The sequence below is a fragment of the Pteropus alecto genome, unplaced genomic scaffold, assembly GCF_000325575.1.
Source record: "Pteropus alecto unplaced genomic scaffold, ASM32557v1 scaffold7, whole genome shotgun sequence".
NCBI lineage: Eukaryota > Metazoa > Chordata > Mammalia > Chiroptera > Pteropodidae > Pteropus > Pteropus alecto.
This window is the reverse complement of record NW_006494614.1, coordinates 24,048,498-24,068,905: the sequence shown is the minus strand read 5'-3', so window position 1 is coordinate 24,068,905 and position 20,408 is coordinate 24,048,498. Positions and strand designations below refer to the sequence as shown.

At 30.5% G+C, this 20,408-nt stretch overlaps 1 protein-coding gene across 2 annotated transcripts in view; it reads left to right on the top strand.

The window, feature by feature from the left end:
* ADGRB3 (adhesion G protein-coupled receptor B3) overlaps positions 1 to 20,408 on the top strand; it is a 659,277-nt gene that overhangs the window by 249,791 nt on the left and 389,078 nt on the right. For both annotated transcript variants that reach the window (XM_006926408.1, XM_006926409.2), the window contains 3 exons: positions 8,217 to 8,327; positions 14,285 to 14,446; positions 19,511 to 19,675. In XM_006926408.1, the coding sequence (XP_006926470.1) occupies positions 8,217 to 8,327; positions 14,285 to 14,446; positions 19,511 to 19,675 (438 nt within the window). The remainder of the gene's footprint in view (positions 1 to 8,216; positions 8,328 to 14,284; positions 14,447 to 19,510; positions 19,676 to 20,408) is intronic.

Here is a 20,408-nt window from a genome sequence, read left to right as displayed (position 1 = left end):
GAATAAATCCTCCTCTCTCACCTGTAGGTACAAAGAGTATACCTTGAAGCCAGGTGACTCAATCTAATATAAATTAAATGCAGTAAAGATATGTCAGAAATATCTAGATACTAGTGTCTTATGAAAAACAGGCATTTCATGGATTATATATTGAAATATTTTGGTTAAGCAATCATTTATCTAATCTTTTAACCTTCAATCAGGGTGTAGAATGTACTATTTTTTATGGAATGTCTTATTAAATTATTTCTTTTAGTAACTATGCATACTGTGATGTCGCTTTAAGTTAAATTATTCTGTACTTTACTGTTATAATAAATGAAAAAGAGCTTTGGCAAGTTTAAAAGTACCATATGGATATGAGCCTTAATTTTTAAAAAAGGAATAATTTCTCTTAGAAATTCTAAATAAATATATAATATATAATACAATACACATAATGTTATGCAAAGGTAATATCTATCGAAAATATCAAACTAAAAAGTATCACTTTTTTTAAGCATAGATTTTCTTATAGAACTCTTTTTCTATAGTCTTTGGGGATCACTAAATTGTTCTAGTTGCCTACAATTTGGACCCAATGGCCCAAAGATATACTCAACCTGCAGTAAGTTGGAACTCGACAGCATTCTGTGTGGTTCTGATTCTTATTCTAATGGAGATATTTCTATCCAACTGCTTATTCAAGCTTAAATGGATAATTGCAGTAGCCCTCTAAAAGTGTATCTTGCCTCTATTTTTGTTTCTCTACAGTCTACTCTCCATTCTTCAATTAGAGTAATCTATCTAAATTTCAAATCATGCCATGATACCCCACTTAGTCCTTTTAAAAACCTTCAAAGTTTTCACAGTTAATCAGAGATACATTCCAAAGTTCTTAGTGAGGCATGAGAGGCTTTCTATGGACCTGACTCTCCCTCCCCTAAATCTCTTCAGGAACACCTCTTGTCCCTCCTCTTTATACTTTATATTCCATTAATAAGTAGTAACTTATCGTTCACCCAGCCCTGAACATCTGCTGTTTCAAAGTTCCATATCCTCTAACCACACATTTCTTAAGTCCTTAGATCACTATTATATCCTATTGTTTTCCCTTCAGAAGAACTTGGCTTTCCATCACTAGGCGACTCATTTATTTTTTGTCCTTCCAGGGAAGCCTGAAAGACAAATCTTGTTGTCATTCCCAGAGCAGCATTCCCCTCCATTTGGAAATCCTTGCAAAGTCTACTCTACACACAGAGGATCACTCTGCGTTTCAGAAATCTTGTCAGGAAAGCAAATAAACCCTGTTCTCGTTAGAAAAATATAGAAATACTTCATCCAGGGACAATTCAGTTTACTTTCTTATATTTCAAATTCCCTAAGATCTTATTTAGCAATAATGTTTTTGAAATCTTACAGTATAAGAGTTTTAATCTTCTGCAAAAATTGTTAGAGCTTGCAGTAAAGCATCTTATTTTGCTACTGATGTACTAATGTGCTAAATTAAATTCTGATGCAGGTCAACAAGAAAAGACATTCAATTACTAGTTTACTATTGGAAATGAAATTGCATTTATCATTTATGTGTTTCTACATTAATTTTCTTCATCACCAATGAATAAAATATTTTTTCAAACAAACCATTACTGATAGTTTATAAAAAGTCAATAGTTAGCTCAAAAAACGCGTGAGGTCATAAAATACAAGTGGATAATATATAAGAAATATTAACAAATAATTCCTATATGATTACATGCATTGATAATTTCTTACATAGAGCACTATATCTAATTTACTAACATTTCCCAGAAGAAAGACAGAAAATAAGCATAAAAATGATAATTTAAGGGTTTATCTCCTCAATTTTTAGAAACATTTTAGATATGATGTTTTACTATATAATTTTCAAATACATGTTTGAGAAGATCTGAAAAAAATTATCATTATATGGAATTATTTCAAAGTTTCTATTTTGAATAAAGATAAAATGTAGCATCATTGTCATTATCTAGGAGTATATGTACTAAATATATTTGATAATCATGTCTATAAAATATATTTCATAATTGAAATAATAACTAAACAATTGAATTGAAACATAACAACTAAATTGAAACCAAACATTTTTAATTTTTCTACAAACATACTAACAGTATGTCCTTTGACTATTCTATGTTTTGTACATTTTTGGAAGTGGCATAAAATTACCCATCTACTTAACAGAGTTATATCCAACTTTCTAATAAAGTCATTTCTGTGACAGTATTTTGAAAAGCAAGATTCTGTTTTCTTATTGTAAGAAATAGAATTTTGGTCCCTATAACTAAATATCTAACTATGGCAGTGCAACCAAGAAATAATTTGAACCAGTTAACCTCTTAAATTTCAACTATGGATTTCTCAGGTACCTAATATATTTTAATATGTGTTTATTTTTAATATTAAGTTTTAATTTCCTCAAAGTTTAAGTATTTTCTGATATTTTTTAATTTGTTAAATAAAACTGTTATTCTTGAATTCTTTGGAACTTGTCTTCCATCTGCTTAGTCTACTCCTGTTTGGTTCTTCGGGAAAATAAAATTAGTAGATTTACAGTCAACAGTAAAAAGTACTTTTTAACCAATGTCCTTCAGGATTTCAACTAATGATGTTTAAGTATAAAATTCCATGTTTCTAATAGTTTATGCCAGTTCTAGAAGTGTCTTTGATTTTACAGACTCCAGACTTTTCTCCTCTAAGCTCTGTCTTTCGATAAAGTACCTGCTATGTAGGCACTCAACAAATAGTTGCTGAATGAGAGAATACAATGTTTAAGTCTGATCACACTTCAAGAAATATTTTTTTAAGTCTCAGAAAACAGTCAGATATCAATAACTAATGATCTGGGCTGCTCTTTATTATCTAAATATCTCCCAGATATACACAAAAAATTTTCATGCTATGTAATTGTGCCAGTTCTATTTCTAATATGTATAAAAATAAATGAACAAATTCAATAACTTATACTCCTGGTTAAATATGAATCTATAGTGAATTAAATACAATAATCTTATTTCAGAAAATATCTGGTTGCTTCTTAAAAGAATTTATTTGTTTAGACCACCACAATCCAGCTAGATGAAAGGAGTAACACATTTAACATCCTTACTTGTTATGGAATGACAAATGGAATTTTACTTCAAATGTCTAGTTTCATGGCTTTAAAGATGTATTTTCTTTTTGGAGACATATTAGCAAGTCGTTGTTAAGGGTCATATATAATTTAGGAAATAAATACAAAAAATGGGTCTTGAGAATGGCTTAATATTTTGATTAAAATGTATATCCTTTCATATTCCACAGGATCAGGCCATATTTAGCGAATTTCTTTGGGTAAGCTTTAGAACATTGGAGACTACATCTTATTTATCTTTGTGGTTTTAATGTCTCATATGTTAAATAATAAATGTTTATTGACAAATTAAGCTTTGCTTTAGGACAGTGAGATTTAAGTTCTTAGTAAAGTACTATTGCAGGTATTTTAATAATAACCTGAATATATTTATGGATAATAAACCTGTTGACAGAAGAAATGTCAACTGTCATAATCATACATAACTAACTTTCAAGTAATTCACTAAAAATTTTATTTTTTTCCCCATTGAACTGTTTGCTAAGCAAATAAAAAAAAAATGGTTCTAAATATGTAGAAACTTGCACTTTGGAAAAGTAATTCTTAATATGTAATTTATATAATAAATAAATGTTAAACCTCAGCTATGTATAGGAGGTGATTTCAAAATTCATAAGCCATATTTCCTTCCCATAGATGCTTATAATGTACTAGTAGGAATAAGACAATCTAATGGTTAAAGTGAAAGTCCATTACTGATATAAAGCAAAACAAAAGTTAAGAAAGTCAGAGGATGATTATGATTGGAAATAGTTCATGAAGGTGGCACCATTATTTAGACTTAGAGAAGGGCTTTTTTTGTAGACATGGCTAGAAGAGCTGGTGTTTCAAGTGAAGAAAAATGAGAGAAACGACGCAGTGACTTGACTATTTCCATGACAAATATGGTGCAGTTTGGCCATAGAATATAGGTAGTTTGAGAAGCAGTAATAGCCTAGGCTAGGATGTTTTCTGCAAAAATGCAAAGGAAGGTTAGCTAACAATGCAAAGTTAGTATTTACACTGCAAGTTAGATTGCAGTCATAACTGATATCAACTAATCTAATGTTCTGCTTGTCTATGTGTTAAAAAATAAATACATGGTAAAATAACAAATGGATATGTGTTTTTAACTTTTTGATCACTTCAATTTCACATTATTATAACCCTTGATTTCTAGACAAAAACTTTATAACTGATAATTGACTATCAACTGTCAGTTTTCAGGTCTATTTCTTTCTTAATGATCTACTTCCATATTTCTTAATGGGGGAAGAAAAGACATAAAGCAATACATTTTCAGAAGCTTTTTTTTTCATATAAATTTAATTGTATCCTACTTCCAGAATACTACTTTTTATCAAGAAGCACAGTGAAAGACCATATAATTTCACTCATATGTGGGATATAAAACTGAAAGCAACAAACAAGACAAACAAAAACTCATAGACACAGAAAACAGTTTAGTGCTTCTTAGAGGGAAAGGTGAGAGGAGGAGAGGCAGAAAAAGGAAAAGGGGGTCAAATATATGGGGACGGAAGATTTGACTTTGGGTGAACACATGATAGAATCTACAGATGATGTATTATTGAATTATACACTTGAAACCTATATAATTTTATTAACCAATGTTACCCCAATAAATTTTATAAAAAAAGAGTCTATGAGAAAATGTCTAAATGCCTAAATATGGAAGTCATCTCCAATCATTTGAGTTTTATACAAGAATGCAGTTATTTACTCACCACTTAATTGATACCATCAACATAAAGATATAGGAAATGACCCTGTACTTTCATAAGCCATGTACTGTATGTACATATGTAATATTATGCTATACATAATTTGATTTCCTTTGATTTCATAACTTGCTTTTCATTGCTGTCACCAAAACAGATCATCTTTTTCTTTGGCTATGCTATTTTTCTCATGTAACTAATGTAGTATATTATCTTTGCTAACTCAGAATCATTTGAATATGAATCAACAGTCCACGAAGAACTTATGCTAAAGGTTTACCTCAATTCACATTCACCATATAAGAGAATAATAACAAAAATAATAACTTGTTTTTTCCTAAGTTTGAATGATTTAATTGGCCTTTATTTTCACTAGAATTGAAGAAAGTAATGTCATCTTGAAAGAGAACACAAATATTTTGAAAATATTCCATTAGGAGATATGGCTGGAATCATAATACTTGTTAAATTTTACCATTGATTGCAATCCTAAAACAAAGAAGTTTTTAAAAACAAAACAAAACAAAACAAAAACAACAACAACAAAAATGCCTGGCACAAAATTATTGGCAAAAGGAACTCACTTGGTTAGGTGATAATTTACATGTGTCACTTACAAATTCAGTTTGTTTTAGGTCTAAAATAATAGGTCTAGAACATTCAGAAAATACCACCATAGTGTTGTTTTTCCATCTGAGAAAAAGAAATCGTTAGCATGTTTTCTATCTTATGGGCAATTTAGTTATATCAAGGCCTCATATTAGTTCTCACTTTTTTAAGTAATTTTTCAGGTAAATTATATTGATAGCAATAATCAAAAATTTTATTTTAAACTTTTGATTATATAAAAAATATGTGAACAAGTCCATAGATGATTAAAGAATTTCTTATCTTAAATACTGTGACCCTATGATAATGTATCTGTACCAGTGCTCATATGGACTGGTAAGGAATAGAAGGGACTAGAGTGAAGAATAGAGTGTTGATAAGGAATAGAAGTGACTAGAGTGAAGTCACTTCTAAGTGAATAGAAGTGAATAGAAGTGACTAGAGTGAAGAATAGAGTGTTGATAAGGAATAGAAGTGACTAGAGTGTTGATAAGGAATAGAAGTGACTAGAGTGAAGAATATTGAAATTTAATTTGTATTATACACATGTTTGAGAAATGTAAATCACATTCCAGCTAATAACATAAAATAGTTCACTCAAATATAAATGCCTATTTTTTAAAAATAAGTTTTTTCCCTTGTGTTTAAACTTAGTAAATCATTAAAAATTGAATATGACACTTTTGAAATTAGCATACTCCACCAACATACTCAGACTACTGAATATCAGGTCATAGCCCCCGTACAAATGTTTTTCCTTAGAATACAGATTGCAAGCTGTTATGCTGCCACCAAGTTGAAGTGTCTTCTACTAGAACAAGTAATAAAGTTACCTACTGACTAGTTAAGTTGTGGGCGTGAAGTAATTTATTTTAGTATTCCTTGCCCTCCCAGTTCCAAAACTACCTTAGTGTGAGCATCAGAGCCCCCAACTTATTTATGTAAACATACACTCTGACTTAAATGCCCTAAGTGATGGATGCACACAGACACACAAAACACATACACACAATTTAAATGATAAATTCTAGTGAATAAAAGGTAGAGCATACTGTTAATAAAGATTACTACTAAGCTTTTTTTGCTATTTCAGATCCAGAAAAGTTTTACTTATCTATATAATATTTTAAAATATTGAATAGTGCATAAGAGTCTAGATAGAAACATTTTAAGTAGTCAATTTTCAAAATTATTAAATGATATGTGATTAGATAGTTATTAGCATAATGAAACATAGTTTAGGCAGCTCATACTGTGTACATAAATGAATGGAACGAAAGGACATTGGCAGTAATGGAAAAGAGCGATGGATTTTACAAGGATAAACCAACTGGCATTTTATGAAAATTTCTATTTTTTTGCCTTGGATTTTATCTAAACTGACAAAAACAAATACACAGATTTCTCAAATTCTTCATTGTATGTTCCCTTGGTAGAATGTCTGTAAAGAATATCTGACAAGTCAATCTGTCAGGGGCTATACTTTAATATTTATGTGGGGATTTACCAGAATGGACAAAAATGTGTGCGAGTCTTTTCTCTTTACATAAAAGACAAACGTTAGTAGAATTAGTGCTTACAAAATATACAGCTTAATTGCACAAATTAAGTTATATTTTAGCAGAAGGTTCTTTAAAGATTGATGGGAACAGACAAAACAACAAGCTGGGAAATTATTCCCAAATGTTGACATTATTAGTTCTGACAATATATCTACACTACCATTAGAACATGTTTTACCCAATCATGTTTGTCATAAAAGACCTGGTCTTAAGGGCTTAACAATTTTCTTGATGTAATGGAAAGTACCACGGTTCCTGCCCCTCAGAAATTCCCTTCCCCTACCTACGCTCTTATGAGCCAGAACTAACAACTCTTTCATACATAGGCTTTGCTTTTATTAAGGTTATTTTATAGTAACAGTGCAAAAAACATGGAACTCTTGCAGAAACTAAGCATATGAATTTATAAAAATATATTACATGGAATCTGTTCTTTTGTTCAATTTATTTTTTCTCTCCCCCATTTGTCTCTGAGTTAGGCCCAGATTTTTCGCCTTTCATAGGAGGTATACTATTAAAGGATTAAATAACAGAAACCTGGAGTCATTTTAAATATAACTTTTAAACATAACTTGTTTTTTACATGTGGTTAGAAAAGAGAGGAGGAATTACTTGGAGGTGAAGCAGGAGAGCATGAGAATTACTTCAGCCACCATTTTCTATGAACTTTTGAGAACACCAAGGGCAACCTAATCTTTGGAAAAGTAGTATACTAAGTGAATATTTACCTCAGGAAAGCTAGCTTACAGGATTACTCATTCCTCAAGAAAAGTGCTTGAAAAACTTGTGGGGATGATTACTATTCAGCAAAGCACCGCAGTCAGGATTCTATCTCTGAAAAACAATAGTTAACACTGTGGTTGTATTTTTCCTGATGTATTGCTTCAAAACATTATCAGAAAAGAGTATGCCGTTTCTGTTAATTAAGCTGACTTAAAACCCGATGTGTCATTTCATTGACTGTTTTTATTGTTTCTTGAAACCTTGTTCTTGTTTATGGATTTTTTGACTTGAGCTTAGAAATATTCCAAGCAGATCAGCCTAGCAAATTTAGAATTGTGAATTTAATCAGTAACTTATAGGTATATATAGGAACATATTGCATGAGACAGTAATGTAATTTGTGACAAATGTCTACACACAAGCTTTCATATACCTTTATTCTGTCTTTAGAATTTGGAATGATGGGAGATCATACAATTAAAAGTCAGCGACCTCGATCTGTTCATGAAAAAAGGGTCCCTCAGGAACAAGCTGATGCTGCTAAATTTATGGCACAAACTGGTAATACGTTAGTTACATTTTTCTATTTATTGTTGTTAATTTAATGAAACCACTGCATGTTTTCATAATCTTTTGCTGCACATTTGTCAGTTTTTGGAGCTGATATTTTTTTGAACCATTTTTTTTTGTCACCAGTTAAAGTCCATAAATGAAGTAGCTATGAATTGAAAAGTACACAAAAAATGTGTAAGATTTATTTTCCTTTCAGTATGGGACATTTAGGAATTGCATATTATTATTTACTTATGTTAATTAACTACTTAAAATGTATCATTAAACTTTTAAAGAAAGTCAAAGTTATTTCATCAATGATTGATTATTATTAGACTTCAGAATTAGAATTTTAAGTAGGACTTTAGATGATAAAATTTAACATTTAATATGTTGAATATTTTTTCAAATGTCATACGTCACATAAATATTGATCGTTAAAATGTATAGAAATGTTAGAAACTTTTTAGAATTTAATATTTTTGATTTGAGAGTTTTGTTATATAAGCTAAATAGTAAAAACTTGACAGTCAAGATTAGTAAGCTATAATAAACACCAAATAATTAAATATCATTAAAAACGACTTTCTAGTTTATAAAATTTTTAATCCTAAATTAATTATATTCCTTTAAATACTTAAAATGTATAGAAATGTTAGAAACTTTTTAGAATTTAATATTTTTGATTTGAGAGTTTTGTTATATAAGCTAAATAGTAAAAACTTGACAGTCAAGATTAGTAAGCTATAATAAACACCAAATAATTAAATATCATTAAAAACGACTTTCTAGTTTATAAAATTTTTAATCCTAAATTAATTATATTCCTTTAAATACCTCCCTCCAAATATATATGTATATATAAAAACAAGTAAATTCATATTTTGTCTCATCATAATAAATGGGCTATAATTTCATCTAGATACATTGCATGTGGTGCATTGTTGGATGAAAGAGAGTTTAAATTGTGTTGTGAACATTTTCAAGTTTTATTTTGGGAAATTGCAAACTTACAGTTTATCTATGTCTGTATAAAGTTTTATGCATTTCAACTTAAATGATCTGTTTTATCATTGATATATGTTTCCGGTATATGACCAGCCTTTGACATGACATTCAGAATGATTTTGATTTTGATGAAATTTCCTTGAAAATGAATATTTTTTAGTTCATATATTCTTAGGATAATATTTTTTCAGAACAATAGATTTGAATTGACAATTTAAAAATGCAAATTCTTAATGCATTGTACTCTTGGTGAGTAGTAGATTTGAATACATTAGTTGCAAGTAGGTCAAAGAATTCTCAGAACATGAAGAATGTTTAGAATAAATTCTATAATAAGGACAATTCTACAATAAGGACATCTTTTTTTAGGTATATGTTGCAGCCAAATCCAGAAATGAAGAAAACTTGCTTGTCTGGATTGCTTTCGGTTCACCTTGTTAAAAGTCTATTACCGGGTTCAGGCAAATTTTCAAATTTCTAAATGTATTCTTCTCCTTTACAGGGAACAAAAAGTCTCAACCTCTGACCAGAGGCTAGGGGATGTTTGACTCTAAATTGAGGCATTAGGGCAAGGGCTGACTATTCAGCCTCCTTCAGGTGCCATCTTGTGGGGACATTTCTGAAAGATTAGAGGTGTTCTTACTTCTTGCAAAAGAGGTGGCAGACATTGGTTTACTGAGGTGCCTTAAAATTAGGGTCACTTAGGAGTGAAATGGTAAGCTATAGTTTTAAATTTACAATAATGTAGTAAAATCAGTATATGCTTAATATTATGTAATATGGCCAGAAGTTTTCCATAAATTTAATTTATGGATTTGCCTGTTACATATACCGAGAAAATTCACAGTTTTCAGCCAAAATTCTATTTGCAAATTTAAATCACAAAGAACTTTAAATTTTCTTAATGCAAAATTATTAATTTCTGTTTTCATATACTCATTCTTATCCAGACATTGTTTTGTATCTAATATTTATTAATACATTATTTGGTAGAACAGATGAAACACTTATTAAATGGATCTATGAGGAGCTTTAAAACCACTTATCCATACTGTGAACATTAACTCAGAAAAAGCAATGAACTTCAAAATTGTGGTTTGAAAATATTTATTGGATGCTCAAATTGATGAATAATAAATATTTATTATTTCATTTTAAACCAAAAGTAGTATAGGTAAATATAAATACATGTATAATACTTGTTTTAAATTTAAATTACTGTGATACTGATAAAAGACTGGAAAACTGCATTATTTTAAATAGTTTTTTAAATACATAAAAAACTTTGACACTAGGCAATCATAAAGATAAAAAGAGTTTTTCCCTTAAATGTTTTTTGAGATTGTAGTTTTGGGGAGATTAAGATAGTTTGAATACATACAGCTAAGTGTCACACAAAATTTTACAAAAAAATAATTTTTATTTATAAAAATTTTCTATTTGTCTTTCAAACCTAGAAATTGGTTTGAAATATGTAAACAATGATAGCATTTGCTAACATTAACTTGAGAACAAAGAATAATACAATAGAGGTAAAATACAATAAAAAAATTAATATAATGTTATATTAGTCACGAGGAAAAACAAAACAAAAACTATTAAACTTTATAAGAATTGCTTCTTAAAATGAGTAACCTGACTTCTCAATCAATATGATCAGTAAACCCTGTATTTAAAAAACAAGCTTCCTATAAAGTAATAAAATGAGCGGAAATTTTTTTTAAAGAGTAACATTTGGTAAATTTGCTTAATTTATCAAAATAACTTGATCATTTTTGTCAGTCCAATAATCAATATAAGCTAGTTTAAACAAAAATGGACAATGTTCCAATAGCCTAGTACACAATTTGTATTTATAGTCAAAGAAATTAAATGAATGATAAGATAGAGATATTTAATAAAAACATAAATGCCAATAAGATGGATTAAGACAAACTAGTTTATAAAGTTTTCTTTTATTCCAGTAGGAAAAAAGTCCTACCCTAGTAATATATGGCATGTTATCTAAAACAGAAAAATAAAAGTGTTTCTAATTTTATGATTTTAACATAAAGGTTATTTTAATGTTTTGTTTATAATTTAAAATGTCCTGTCATATATTATCTCATTTAATCCTCACAAATACATTTTGTGCTAGCTGTATTACTCATTTTATTAAGAAGTTCAGAGAAATAGAGTGACTTTCTCAGTCACAAAGCTAATATTCTATAGTCTTCCATCAAACACAGGTCTTTTGACTTTAATTGCAGTGCTTTTTAGTTTCCTCTCATGTTTTGTGTCAGGATAAAGAGCCTCTATAGTGCCTTAGATACAGAAATCTTCTCTATGATGTTTAATATGCCTTCTCAGTTGCAACTTAAGAAACCAAATTAGTCTATGCTATCTCCAAAGACAAATATATTAAAAATTGTCTACTTCATATTATACTTTACTAGATTAATAAATTTTTAAATATATATTTTCCTTATAAAATATATAAGCTATTTCTCACAATGACCCAATGTGCTCGACCAGAATAGTCTTCATACCTTTTGGAATGCGGAAGTGGCAGCATGGAAATCATAACTATTTAGTGGAAATGTCACTTGAAACTATAGCCTTTGCGATATAGCAAGGTCATATTGGTAGGTAGGCCAGTATTTGAGTGGCAAAATTAGATCTATAATTTGAAAGCCAGTATTTTATTTCTTTCTTTATTTTGTTTTTGATCAACAAAATGAACCAGCAGTTTGAGAGAGAGTGAAGGCCAGTTCTGAGCACTAATTATCAGTTTCTCATGATCCAGGCATCACTGTTTAGCCTGTTCAACATCCTTATAATATATTTTCAGAAGCAATCTAAATTTTTACATATTTGTACAAAAATACATTTAAAAGTAGGTCTTGATCCTGATTCATTGCTCAATTTAATTAAGATATATATTTTTCTGCCATTATAACAATGCAAGGGTAAGAGAATGATTGCTTTTGGGGAAAAATATAATTTTATTCATAACTAAATAGATTTACTTACTATAGAATTTTACTTACTATAGAATTCACATTGTTCAAGGTTTTCCAGCTTTTAATTAATAACATACAAACATGATATTTCTACTTCACTTAATCTCACCACAAGCACAGGTTGAAATATCAAAAGAAAAAAGTTTGCAATATATTTTCCTTAATTTTAAGCTTAAAATTATCATATACATATATATGTGTGGATATCTTTAATGATTATCATATTATAGAGTTTATAGAATGATTTCAATAGAATATTCTTTAATGTAAAAGAGCAAATTATGAGGTATGGCTTTAAATATTATTCAAACAGTAATCCAATCACTTTTTTATGAATTATATATAAAATGGTGAAGGCAAAAAATAGTGATATCATCATGGGTGATATATATAGTATTTCTAGAACAAACATGATCCCAACATTGAAAAGAAGCCCCATTTATGTAATATGTCATCCCAGTTATCCCTGTCTGGTCCCTTATGATATATATCCAGTTATAAATGCTTTATAATCTATGACTCTGGGTAAATAATGCAGACCAATATAAGCAAATACTTCATAAGGGTGCTACTCAAAGTGTGGTCTGCGGACCCATACTTTGTGAATTAGTTGTTATGGGCCTTCTAGGAAATTACACACTTACAACAGAATGTAAATTCAACTACTTTATCAAGCACATGTTTTATTTCAGCCAACTTTTTTTTTAAAGAAATTCTCTGTGAAGATATCAGCAAACTGAGTCACATTTTGGCCCAACCTCCTTCTGTCCCAGAGGACCAGTCTGTGGACCAGCTGCCTTGAATAGCACTGCAAGTAATTTCTAAGTCATTTACCAACCTTTCAAAAAAAGATGGACAAATGGATTATCATAGTCTATTTTTTGAATCCTATCCCAAAGGCAAATTGAAATGGAATCTATAAAATATAGATCGCTCCTTGATTTACATGAAGTTTTCAGAAACATTTTACCTGTAAACATTTTCAACAACTAAATGGTTAATTTAAATAGTTCCTGCCAGCAGGTAAATGACCCAATTTTGTATATGAGGAAAAGCAACTACACTTTTTCAAATCAGTATTAAAAATCTATCCTATACAGAATTAGAAACTCATTGTGATGGTCTTAGAAGTTATTCACTTTAAATAATATTGGGAAATGACTTTAAATAATAATAGAAATTCGACATAGTTTCAACGTGATGCTTCCTTCCTCTAAGAAAATTAATGAATTCAGACATTCACTGGCTTTTTAGGGCCCTATTTCTCAGTAAAATTTAGTTTCATATTAAATTAACAGAAATCATAGAGGAATTTTCTTTCATTTCAAGTAAAAATTACTTCTCTACTTTAGATCATGGTGAAAATTGTGGCTGAAGGCTTTCAATAAATTATCACAAAATAAATAGCTGTCATAGGATGAAAAGGTAGGAATTGCACTAGGAATAAATTATAAATAAGTGTCAGTGTTCAACACATTAAAAATTAGATATGCCCGAACTCCCAGAGCTCCACCTCATCCAGCATTAGAAAGGAGGTTGCGCAATAAAGAATTAGGGAAGGATACATCAATATATCCCTGTTCACCAAAGCCAGAGTGGGTTACCAATACATTTTGCTTCCTCTTCCATCAAAGTACAAAGCTTTAAGAGAATTGCTTCAACAGTCATTCTTTTTGAAAAATACTGACTGGCCCCTTCCTAGTGTCCATGGCACAGTGGAATTTGTGAAGAGTAGTTTTGCTAACAAGGTGACAGCAAACTTGGACCTTGCATCAGCATAATATATATCCTGCTTTAAATTTATTTTTCTCTGAAATGTCATCTTGTACCTTTTGATATACTGTCATATTTTTACATTTAAATTATTCTTGCATGCCTAATGTCAATTTTAGTATAATGCTTAGTAGATGAATATTCAAGACAGTATTTCATATTTATTTGTTGTCTTGCACACAGGTGAATCTGGTGTGGAAGAGTGGTCCCAGTGGAGCACATGCTCAGTTACTTGTGGTCAAGGGTCGCAGGTGCGAACCAGAACTTGTGTATCACCTTACGGGACACACTGCAGCGGCCCATTAAGAGAATCAAGGGTTTGCAATAACACTGCCCTCTGTCCAGGTAGTGTTAGCAGCAACTACAAATGTGGATGTTATTGAATTGTGTCATGCTACGCATTTGGAACGATTGATTTGTTATTTTCATATAAACTGGGTATAAGCATTTTAATTAGAGTGGATAAGTGTAATTCTTATTCAACTGTGAAATTTTATTATGTATGTGATTATTTCTGCTTTCAGAGCAGTCAAGAAATTACATGTGACTCCCCTACCCACTGCAACTATAAGCTTGAAATTTCTATTTCTGCTTCTAATAGTATTTAAGCTTCAATATCTTTTCTTATTTTAGATGGTGAAAATGTCCAATTGAATGTTTGAAGAATAATGTAATTTGCCAGCATGCTGGAAATATGATCTCTACCTGTTGTCTAAGGCAATAGTTGATATAGTCGTTAAGGCAGTCAGCTATTTTTCTACCATTTATTTACGACTATTAAGAAAAATAGTGCCCCTGACTCAAGGAGTTTTTGTTAGTTTATTTCATTCAACTGACTGTCCTCATCAGCACCATCCACTGTTTTGTAAACTTAAAGTCATTAATGAAAAATATATATATATTGTGCTGTGTTCTATTTAACACAATATATATATAACTTGCTCACTTAGGGTCAGATTTTCCATGTTACATCTAAGTTTTGTTCTTAGTTAATGCATACATAGATATTATAGGCGTTTCTCCCTCTCAAACCACTGACTTTCACGTAACAATAAGTACTAAAAGGAATTTGGACTTTCTTTTAAGAAGTCCGAAGCACATGATATTGTGAATCTCCAGGTTTATATTTTTGTCAGCCATTTCATGGATGGGTGATGCAAACTTTTTGACCACTGCATATGCATTTATAGCCCTTCCCGAGGCCTCCAAAAAGGGTTGGGTTGCAGAAAAGCACTGGCACTGCAGCAGCCTTTCATCCGCAAAGTTGTGCTTAAAAGTTTCCTGCTTTTTTTAGTTTCATTTTCAGAGATGGCTGATTCTGCAGTTGCTAAAAGTGAGAGTAGGGAGTGGGTGACATGGGGGAAACACAGGGATAATCCCAATTTCCCAGAAGAATGGGCAAGGGCAACCCATTAAAAGGCAGTCTGGAGGAGTTGTTGTTTAATGGGTAGAGAGTTTCTGTTTTGTAAGATGAAAAAGTTCTGGAGATCTGTTTCATAACAGTGTGAATATAACACTACTAAATTATACACTTAAAAGTAGTTTAAGCGGTAAATTTTACATTATGTATTTATTATCACAATAAAAGAAAAGACATCTGGAAAGAATAAATGTTAAAGGAAGTGATGGGCAGAACATGGAGGAAGAGTGATGCAATGTGGTGGGAGATCCCTTTATAACAGAAATGGGAGACACAAAGCCATAGATGAAGAAGGTAGGATTAAAAGCTAAACAGTGCAGAAAGCTGTAAGGAAGGGAAGACAGAATAAATAATTCCCACCAAAAACAGGAAAAGTCAGCAAGAGTAGGGGAATTGGACTAGATGAGAAAAAACATCAACTGAAAAAAAGATTCAGAGGGAAAAATATGCTTAAGTTGGTCATGGAAAGGGGAAGACAATGAAAAGATGACAAAAACAGACCATAGAGCAAACAAATGCTAGGAACGTTTAGCAAGAGAAGGGAAACAAGAAGCAGAAGGAGCTTGAGATTTTAAGAATTATAAAATTTCTAAATTTAATAGGTAAAACGTCCTCATGGGTAAATACTAATAGACTTTCAGTTGGGTGTGAGTAGAGAACGTTGTCTAGACTAATACTTTAAGCTGGCCCTATTTACAGTATTCATGTTAAGGGTTACAGGGTCAAGTTTCTTGCCCTTGGCAGTGAGAAAAATGTTAATACAGAATTAAGCTGTACTTGATATATAAATTTATCTTGTCAGCATCCTTTTGAATAATCAAGATCCTTTCAACATACAAGGAAGAGTCTAATGGCAAGTGGATCTCCAAATGGGAGTCAGAGTGGGTGCTAAAGTGTTCTCCACAATTCTCCATTTAGAGCTTACTTTCTAGCCACTAGTTATGCACATTCATATAGTTGACATGTGGAAATTTTTATCCATCTGCCAGAGACTGCTGATTAATCCCTTCACTGGGCACAGAGAATATCTGTAATGGGAACAGAGTGCTCTCCCTTTCACTCTGTGTCTGATGTCCAGAAAACAATAATATTCTATGATTATAAAGTTTTTCCTCAATTTTTTAAACCTCCTACCATTATATCTACTGAGGAAATACATACTAATTCCTAGTTTCTCTTTACTATCATATAAACATAGATTTATCTTTCTAAATTTGGTTAAATAGTTCCAATGATAAGAAATATGCATCTTTTAATCATTGTTATAGTTCAGATGTTGAATTAAAGAGAATGAAAAGAATTTGTGTAATTTCTTTTTTATTTTTCAACCATGAAGAATAATTTAACAACATTATTATTTTAAAAATGTAGAATAAATATTCCACTATGGGATGTTGGGTTAGCTTTCAAATGGTTATTGTATTTGTTATGAAATATTCTATTAAATGTTCTGTTCAGTTATTTCCCATACTAATAAATATGTATTTTTTGATATAATATTTGATGAAAATAGTGACAGAAAGTGAATTTAAAAACAAATAGCACTTTAAACAGTCTAAATATCTTTCTAAAATAAAACTTTAAACTACTAAAATTCCCAGTAAGAAAATGAGCTCAGAAATCAGTAACCCACTTGTCACACTGTGGATACTCATGTGTATTTGGCATTTAATTAATGAAAATGACACAGGACAAACTGAATATTAAAGTCACTTTCCACAAAATATGTGGAATGATAGAATTAGAGCTTATATTTATTTGCATATTAAAGGCCAATCAGTAGTGCTATAAATTAGTCACCTTTTACCTATATTATTCAAATTTCAAAAACAAGGGTTTTCTTAGTTAAATTGCATAACAATGTCTTACTTCTAATATTTATCTTAAGATAACCAGCCTGTTGCAAAATTTTTTCTTTGACATTATAGTCTCTTCAGAAACTCTTCTTACTTGAAGCAGAAAGTGATAGGGATTAGCTAAAGTAAACTAAGAAAACTAAGAAACTACATTAAATTGTGTATTTCCTGTCCTGATTTCTGACTATAGTTTTAAGATCCCTTCCAGGGTTTCTCAACCTTGTTGTTATTGACATTTCGACATAGGTAAACCTTTGTTGTGGGGGCTGGCATGAGCATTTTGGGATGTTTAGCAACATCCTTAATGTTTGAAGCTGGCCCTATTTACAGTATTCATGTTATAGATAAAATAAGAGAAGAGGTTTTTAAATACAGAAATCTTGGTAATTAGATAAAAATGCAAAATTAAAGGTATACATATAACTTAATAAAATATATTCATATAAATTAAAATATCTTGCTATAATTGATTATATATACCTGTATATAAATATATGTATATGTGTATTTTTTTCTTAGATTAAATACAGACTTACTATTTATTTTCATATCAGCAAATACAAATTGGCTTTGGTTTTCTCAAACATGAGAAAATGTAAACATCATAATTGTTTTTTTGCTATTTTTTTATATAGTATTTTTAAAATATGTTTTCCAGCAAGTTTCACAAAATCTTAAAGAATTTGTCTCTGAATATTACTTAAATTTGGCTAATTTTTCCATATTTGAAGATATTTTCACAACTATTTGGAGCAACCCAGTAGCATAAATAGAAGAGAATGGGGTTAACTCATAATTCATACATGTGTCTTTACAGTAACAACTGGGTTAGAATGTACATGCAAAAGATTCTAGATATGCTATATATCCTCACATAACTCTTCTGACACTTTATGTGGACTTCTGCTTTCCCTTACCAATGTTGAGAAAAATATGAACATCTTTTTCATCTTCTATTATAAATTTCTACTCACCCTACTCCTTCCAGTGGGTATCATTTCAAACATCTGCTCATGAACTTCCACGATCATGATAAGACTAGAGGTAAGACAGGAGCTTTTGAACCAAAGAGTGCATTTTGCCCAGCTTCTTTTTATTTGTATTATCCATGGAGTGCTATTATTTATGGTCTCAAATATTAAGAATTGGTATGAGATTGGTGATTTCACAGTGCAAGGAAGGAATCTAACCTTTCAACCCAAATGCACTTTTTGCAAAACATGTCACTATTTATTGACAATGATTATTATAAAGGAACACAAATTATGTTAGTATTTCTGATCAAGTTTGAACTTATTGCAGTGGCATACTTGGAGTATTCCTGTATCAATGAGTTATGTTAGGCATAATTTTAATTAGATCATGTTTTCTATAGAAATTTTTATTGGGAGGATTTCCAGTGCCATTAGGTTACTAGAAGAAGAAAATCATCTTCTGGTGTCAGGGCTATTAGAAATAGATCTTCATATTTGCCACTCCTTTTAAAACAGGTTCAGGAAGAAGATGTTACGCAAGTAGATAAAGGTTTTGAAATTTCTCTCCTACTAGAAAGACAGTGATTTAAACACCTGTGTTTTTAACTGACAATAATACATTTATTTTTTTTAATTTGAAGTTAAAAAGCTATTTAAAATATGTACCATCAGTTTTTAGCTTTTCCCCCTGACACCATAAAAGTCATTAATCTTGAAACTTCGTTGAAAGATTTAAGTTGGTCTTTATCTATTTAAATGCAAATTTAACTCCAGAAGAGCATCTCTGTTATCAGATTCAGTTTTCTATACTACCTTAGTTGACATTACTTTTACTTAAAAGTAACTCATTATTTTGTCATGGAGGAGAGAGGTACATTTTCATTAAAAACATGTATCCTTTCCATTAAGAAAAGGAAACATTTAAACTGTATGTCATGAATAACTGTTCTAATGCAGAAAAAGTACATGCAATTGTCCATTATTTTAATGAATTTTCTATTTATCTTTTATGTTTTGTGGAAAATAACAATGTTAACTGAATTTGTAAAATATCTTCATATTTATCTACTTGATGAGTTTTCTTTTCCTTAATTATGAGGGAAAAGATCTTTGACTTTACCTCTGCTTTTGTTGTTGAAGCTTCTTTGCTTTGTTACAGTACATGGAGTTTGGGAGGAGTGGTCACCATGGAGTTTATGTTCATTTACATGTGGTCGAGGCCAAAGAACAAGAACAAGGTCGTGCACACCTCCTCAGTATGGAGGAAGGCCATGTGAAGGACCTGAAACACATCATAAGCCTTGTAATATTGCTCTCTGCCCAGGTGAGCGTATTCAGCATTTGGTGATCTTTGCATTTGTATACTTTGTAAATGATCCATGATGTACATAGGAAATATTAAGAGCATGACCTTCATTTAGTCACATTACAAAATGTGACTTTTGGATATTGTTTCTTGCTTAAAACTTCATCGATACTATCATATGCAATGGTATATATTATTTCCTTGACCGAGTATATGCTCACCTTTATTGTATTTCCACAAATATATATAGTAATGCTTTCCATTATGATTTTATCTATACTTGGTTTTTTATCCTGTAAAAAATATAAGAAGTCTCAAAGAGTTGAAATTGACTATTGCCTTCATATTATAACTAGAGAGATTGGTTTAGAGGAAGTCCTTTTGATGTTATTCTCTTACAGTCAGTTAAAGAGTGGAAATGTGCAAATGACCATACATGAAAATGATAGATATTTGCTAGGAAATCAAATCTAGTTTTGCTGCAAGATGCATAAATGGTTAGATAATAAATGACATAATCTTTATGTGATTATGAAGACTACGTAGTCTGTTTTTAGGATATATTTGTATCATCTTAAGTTTTTCTTTCTTTTAAAATGTTTAAATTCTATTTTACCTATCCTTGACATAAAACAACATCTACAAAATGAGAAAGACTGATCTCTATTTTTCAGAAAGCCTGCAATTTATGAGAGAAAACACACACACATACCAACACGCAAATGACAGAACCTCCCAGGACTAGCATAGG